This window comes from Acipenser ruthenus, chromosome 20 (genome assembly GCF_902713425.1).
Source record: "Acipenser ruthenus chromosome 20, fAciRut3.2 maternal haplotype, whole genome shotgun sequence".
Classification (NCBI taxonomy): domain Eukaryota; kingdom Metazoa; phylum Chordata; class Actinopteri; order Acipenseriformes; family Acipenseridae; genus Acipenser; species Acipenser ruthenus.
Window position 1 is genome coordinate 14,630,507 of NC_081208.1, and position 6,991 is coordinate 14,637,497.

General features: G+C 40.6%; 1 protein-coding gene across 1 annotated transcript in view; it reads right to left on the reverse strand.

Annotated features, from left to right (window-relative positions):
- Positions 1 to 1,408: 1,408 nt before the first annotated feature.
- The window catches only part of LOC131698882 (C-type lectin domain family 4 member E-like), an 11,150-nt gene continuing 5,567 nt past the window's right edge, over positions 1,409 to 6,991 (reverse strand). The window contains exons 2-6 of the mRNA XM_058993537.1: positions 4,321 to 4,437; positions 3,692 to 3,865; positions 3,016 to 3,161; positions 1,924 to 2,045; positions 1,409 to 1,710 (exon numbers count right to left, since the gene is read on the reverse strand). Coding sequence (XP_058849520.1) covers positions 1,545 to 1,710; positions 1,924 to 2,045; positions 3,016 to 3,161; positions 3,692 to 3,865; positions 4,321 to 4,437 — 725 coding nt within the window. The 3' untranslated portion in view covers positions 1,409 to 1,544. The remainder of the gene's footprint in view (positions 1,711 to 1,923; positions 2,046 to 3,015; positions 3,162 to 3,691; positions 3,866 to 4,320; positions 4,438 to 6,991) is intronic.

Genomic DNA, 6,991 nt, shown 5'->3' on the forward strand with positions numbered 1-6,991 from the left:
CTGAGGGGTTTTATTATTCTTCTGAATAACGGGTCTAGAAAGTAACCTGGCATCCTCCGATCAGAGTGACCGATTGGTGTTAAAAGATCTTTAAGGTAAGGTGGAGCAAGGCCATTTAGAGCCTTATATACAGAGCATCAAAAGAAACTTATCACTATTATAACACATTTATTTTAGGAAAAAAATAAGGTATATAAATGATGGACATCGAGTAAGTGTTTTTTTGTTTAATCACTCGATCAATCATCCTTGACCATGACACGCTTGAGTGACTGTGACTGAAGCAGATGCACTTAATCACCTAGTTAGTGAGACAGTTGATTGGACACTGGATATGGAGTGATTTCAGCTGTTTAATTGCATTGAATAAAAGCAATAAAGAAAATCACAGAAAAAAAACAATATGCCACTTCTGTCAAGAGATCAGCGCCTTCATGCAATCGGCATGTTGGAGGCTGGACTAGGGCATCGTACTGTGGCTCGCCGTCTTAGGTGCTCACAGCCAGCAATTTCAAACCTGGCTAGACGGTATAACCAGACACACTCTGTCAATGACAGGCCACGAACTGGGAGACCAGGAGTCACAACACCTGCCCAAGATCGACAGATCATTTTGCAGCATCTTCGTCAACTTGCAGCAATTCCAGTCTGTAGCTGTGGACGTTTAGAAGGCTGAGATATATTGCAGGAAGCCATTCAGCTTTTAAAAGTATATATATGTATAGTGTTTTAAATTATTTTTTGATTTATTATTAGTTTTACTTGTTTAGTTATCGTTTATATAGTTTTTAGCGAAAGCTAAACGTGGCAACGTACATGGTCTTTCTATAATGAGCAATGGGAGTGAAGTTAGTTTGGAAGATTTCGATACCAGCGACAGTGGTGCTAACTTATCACTCAGCGATTATGATGAAGAGGATGTGGAGCCAAGAACAGTACAAACTGTACAAACAGAAGAGCATGCAGCTACTTTACAGGTAAGCCAGCTGCAAACGGGAAGCTGTTTGGTTTGAAATGGCAGTGCTGTGACTAAATACTATCAAAACACAGCACTAGGCAATGCGGCAGCCAGATCCATCACAATGCCTGTGCAAAGTAGCTGTGTACATGCATTTGTGACTATCCCTCCAACACAAGCGAAGCAGACACTGTAAAAAAGGTACAGAGTCTGCTACGAAAATGAAAACAAAAGAAAAGACACAAGAAAAATGTGCAGTGGTTGAAGGCAATCCCGGGTTCTGTTGTATTGAACATTTCAATAAATGGCACAGAGCACGTCGATACTGGCACATGTTTTGATGTTGTTTTGAATATGGGTATGTAGTACACAGCAGCATAAAGGGTTAATGAAAACCCCAGTTTAAGTTAAACATTTATTTGTGTTTTATTTATCATATGTTAACATTTTATAGCAATTCAAGGTTTGAAAACATTATTATTATTATTATTTTCAAAATCTGGTACCTGGGAAGGGGTTTCATTTTTACATCTGGAGTTGAAGTGGTTAACATTCTTTGTGTAAATGTGAGAGAATAAATAGGTTATCACTGATAGATTATCACTGCTATGGTTTCACAAATCCTACTATAGTTCTTTTGGCACTCTATATCATTCCAGGAATTGAGGGGATTGAGGGGATCTGCATGGAATGGAAGATGTGCACAATCCTCCCCACCATTCTTGTTATTAGGCTCTCCACTGCCCCAGTACCTGAAAGAGATGAGCAGCAATGCCAGTCAGTATCACAGCACTAAACTGGACATGCTCACTGTTTCACTGCAACACTTAATCAGCACTTAGTGAAAGAGATGAGGAGCAATACCAGTCACTATCACACAATGTCAGTAGGGAATTACTAGGTTGTTTGCTGCTGTATCCTTTTAATCCTCAGCAGTGATTTCAGAATGAGATTGAAGCTCTTACTGTGTCTTGTCATTGAGAGGAGTGCCGTCCACCCAGAGCCAGGTTCCTTCAGTAACAGCATCAGTCAGGCCAATCCAGTAGAGATTCCCTGGATGGGCTTTAGCTGCATTCATTAAGAATCTCTAAACAGAAAATACTCTTGTCAGTTCTAGTGGCGATCTACCAATCAGCTGCCCCCTAGTGGAAATATAAGAGCACTCCTGCTTTTTGAAGAAAGAGCAAACCTTCCTTTAAATGACAGCAAGGGGGTTGAGTAGCTTTCAGCTGATTATACGAGAGCCTGTCTGTGGCAGTGGGGGTTTCATAAAGCTCACATTGTCTTGTGTTTATGATGTCAGTGTGTGAACTCAGTGTTCTCTGCAGGACTGAAGGAGGGCAGGGTTTGGGTGGGAGGGCACTATTGTGTACCGAAGGGGCAACACCCCAGGGTTATTTATTACACTCAAAACACAAACAACTGTATGAACAGGGTTTTCTTTTATACACATCAAAATGTTCTGCAGTAAATTGCTGTTAAATGGTTTCCTGCAGGTCAGGTATGATCTGATTCAGTTGAGATGTTTGCTGATAGACCAGTGACAATCACAGACTCTAAATGCACACCCCAGGATTGAAGGGGCAGGGCACCAGTGCTTCTCAAACTGGGGTACAGGGACCCTGGGAGGTCCGCAGAGGTGACCCAGGGGCTCCCCAGAAAATTCACTTTCACTGCTGAGGTGACAGACAGGCCTTGTGATACTGAGATACAGAACAATATACATTCAGTATTTACTATACTGCTGTGCAGTTTGAGAATCTCTAGTCTAGAGGCTATGGAGGCTAAATAGCCAGCAGAACCCTAAAAGCACAAGGGGTGGAAAACTTAAACCCAGGAAACACAAGGCACCTTCCAGCCACTTTTTCAGCAGCTACTTGTAGGAGTGGCGACATTTTCAAGCAATTTGATTTGAGCAGCTTGGTTTGAAATTGTTTGAAAATGTCACAGTCAACTAGAGGCTTCAACAGCTGCCAGAAAAGCAGTTTCCTGAAAGCTGCCTGGTGTTTCATGAGCTTTATAAACAGAGCTCTGTAAAGATGATGGTCAAACTGTACCTGCTCTGCCTCACTCTCTATAATCACCAGATGCCCCCCCATTGATGTGCAGTTATCACGGCTGGAGTTCCAGTCCATTGTATCAGTTGAGAAGTAGAAGCACTTTCCATTGGACTGCACCCACTTCTCTGGACAACAAACCCGCTCTGCACAATGAGAGAAAGAAGCAGTGCATGTTAAACAGAAACACCTGCAGATCTGAAGAAGGGGGCTGCACCTACAACACAGGGCTAGATTCTCAGCATTAGCATTAGCATGATTTTATCAGAAGGATACTGCATCTCCCCTCCCCTCCAACTAGTACTGGGACAGATCAGTAAATGGGGAGGGTTGCCTTATTTTTCCCCCTGTTTAATCTCATCACTCAGAGCCCTTGCTTGCTTCCTTGCATATTTTCCATGTTCGATGAATGCAGAACTAGGGGTGGGGCAGTGGTGACTGGACTGACAGCCAAGACTGATACCCCATTGAGTACCCCATCCCCAGTCGATGCTGTGCTCTTCAAACCAGTCAAACCTGACCCATCTGGATCCATGAAGAGAGAGAGTGAGAGACAGACAGGCAGACACAGTAGATAGGTGAATGTTGCCTATCTCCCTCTATCTCTTCTTTCCCTTCTAGTCCAGTCTGTTAATGATAATAATAATGATGGGATTGTATAGAATTCACAACTCACCCTTTGAAGAGCCTTCTTTGAGAGGACAGTATTTATCCAAGATTGATGGTTTGACAGAAAGCTCAGTATTGCTCTTTTTCAATTCAGAATGATTCTTGTTGAGGTTGCTGCTCAAGTCCTGGAGCTGATTCAGTAATGTATTGTATTTCTCAGGGTCTTCTTTAGTTTTGAAATCTGAAAAAAGCAAATAGACAAGCGTGAATTACAGTTTTGTTCAGTCGAATGCACTCAACCAGCTTGTTCTGTACATGTTTAAAGCTGATTAATCAGTTCAGTAAATCTGACTCTGAAATGCAGTGATATTCGCTGTCCATGCTTCACATACTGGTCATGGGAAACTGGTATCTGAATGCTCTTTGCACAAGTCCATTTATGTGAATAAATGTACTTTGATATTCATGACACTTTCCTTGAGTTTCATTGAAGAAGCCAAAATCAGTTTAGAACAGTTTCATGGACTTTAAAATATATTGAATCAACCAAATTTTATTTAATTGATCAACTTTTAAAAAATAAAACTTTTAATCAGTTGTTTGAAATGGTCCCATTGTGAGGTGATGATTAAGTTAGAGAATACCACACAAGCGATTTGAAACCCTGCTAACAAACAGCAATGTGTGAATACTCACGATAGACAGCGAGGGAGATGATGGCAGCCAGTAAGAGACAGCACAGGATGAGGAGGACCAGTGCAGGCTGTCTATATGAAGAGGCTTTGCCAGCAGCACTCACAGGCGGGGTGGGGTCTGAGGAGAGAGAAAAAGTTTCTGTGTAGGCCATGCAGCACATGCGTGGTAAGGAACTGTCAATAAAGTGCACACTTTCTCACACACACAAGAGAGGGGTTGTCTGGCAATTAACAAAATAAAGGGGTGTCTAAAAATTGTAAAAATGAACATTCCCCCATTCCAGTCCCTACATTACTCCCCCAACAAATTAAATGTCGCCCCGACCTTTCCACCTACAGATCATTTTACACTTTGCAACCAATACCCTAGAAGCATTTCTGCTTAACTCTCTTTATATCCCACAACCCTCTGCACGCAGCGTGATGGAGGTGCCCATAGAGACTCAGTAGAGTTGAGTATCTTGGTATTCAGAATAACTTTGACTCTGCTCTGCTGATTCTCTATGTGAACTTCTGTTGTAGCGTCAGAGTGGGTCATAATGTCATTCTGGGTATGAAATTAACAGAATTGAAATATAGAGAGGGGGGTCCTAAGCCATTCTCTGTGTCTACTTGGTTTCTGGTCACAAACTTCCCCACTGATAAGGAATATTTTAAAAAGAGTCATAAACTAAATACTGGACAAATGGCTTATCTTCACAATCACTGAATGAATCCTTTGGTGAAAGCAGTGTCTTGCAGAGGGTACAAACTAGATGGTCTTGGGTGCTTTGACACCTCGGACAGAGAACTACCCCTTATAAATACAGCTGACTGGGGAGAAACAGCAGATCAATTGAGAACAATGGGCTGTCTTGGAACGAGAACAGCCAATGGGAAACACACCACGTGGACTCAGGCACCGCCCAAAATAAACAAACTATCCAATCACAGGGGTAAAGATAAAGTTACAAAAATCCAAGGCTTTTGACAGAAAAACAAGTCTCTGAACTTTGATCTGAAGACACCGACTTGTACAGCGATACTGTTTTCGGAAACTCTAATATGAGATAACTACTCTAGTGTTTCCTTTGGTGTGGGAGTCTGCTGCGTAAGACGTCTAAAATCCTAAAAGTACTTGTAATCAAAACTCTAACTTAGCCCCGATTCATCACTGGAGAAAGAGTTGGATGAACATTTTGAAGTCGACAGAGATTGAAATATATTCAGTCTTGTATTAGCTAGCTGTGCCGGAGTTTGCGGTGGAATATCCCAGACATAACCGGACGAAGAGTGCATATATTGGTGTTTAAGTGGAATACCTAAATAGCTAATGACTATTGTTCTTTGCAAAGACATTTGTTTCGTAACCTGAAGTGGAGATGAAATGCGAGGAAGGCAGACCCCGGAACCGGGACCTGTCCTTGCCAGCAGGAGAGCCTTCAAGCGCCTGTATTGTTGAAGACACGGATCAGCTGCTGGAGGCAGCGAACATCTGTTAAGTATTCAATAAGTAGTGTTTCAATCCTCTTATGAACTCGAGAATAAGCAGACCTTAAAGTAAAATTAACGTTATGTTTTAGGTAGAATGTAAAAAAGTATTATTGTTTTTAATTCATGCTTTGAGTTAATGAACATTGTAGTAATTGTTTTATGTGATTTATACAAAATGTTTTGATTATCAAATATTAACGAAAGTAAGTATGTATGTTACTAACGATACCCCTGTTAAGACTAACCTTCATCTTAAATAGCGGTCAGGAATGCAGTTGTAACCTTAAGGGAATCTCCCATAGATTTCGTTGGATCGCTAATCAACCAGCGGGAGTGGGGTGTCGTTGTTTAAACTTTCTTTTCTGTACTGTTTAGTTCATTCTTCCTTTCTGTATTATTTTAGTGTAGTTGTTGCACCTTTTTAATTTTTAATATTCACTAGAAACGTTGTCCAGTCTGGTGGCTTCTACATGATTTGAATTCAAATAAGGTATTATATGATCACAACTTAAACTAGTTCAAATACAAATATACCTTGCACACTACATCGTCCAGAGGGTTGTGGGATACAAAGAGAGCTCGGGAGAAATTCTTCTATTTGAAAGTCAATGGAGCCGTGTCAAATTTTGATTATTTATGCTGCTTTTCGCCATGTTAAATGCATCAAACTTTTAGTAAATTTCACTTTTCCCAAGCTGTCTTTAAGAAAACCACAACATTGTCAAATTATGACAGTAATTATTATGAAAAATGCTGATTCTGAGCACAGTCCCGTATTGTGGCGCATGCACAGAAATACAGAGTAACAGCACAGCCAGCACAGATATTCAAAGATATTATATTGTTATCTCTGGTTGTGTTCTTTATTCATTTGTATAATAAAATAACCACACAACAGAGGGCTGGGGCGCCTATTTCAATGATCTGCTTCGTTCCAGTAGCTGTTATTGTTATGTGTATTAATAGTTTTAATGTTATGTATTCCTAAAGTTACCAATGTTACTGAAAATGTTACATAATTAAATGTTTTTTCAAATCAAGTGGATTTGATTGAAAGATAACTTCTGAATCTCCAGATCATACAGGGAGCCTGAACTACATCCATGTTTTTTAGTAGTCTCTGATATCTCATATACTACAGATACACTGGGTGCTTTATTGTAATAGTCTGATATCTCATATACTACAGATACACTGTG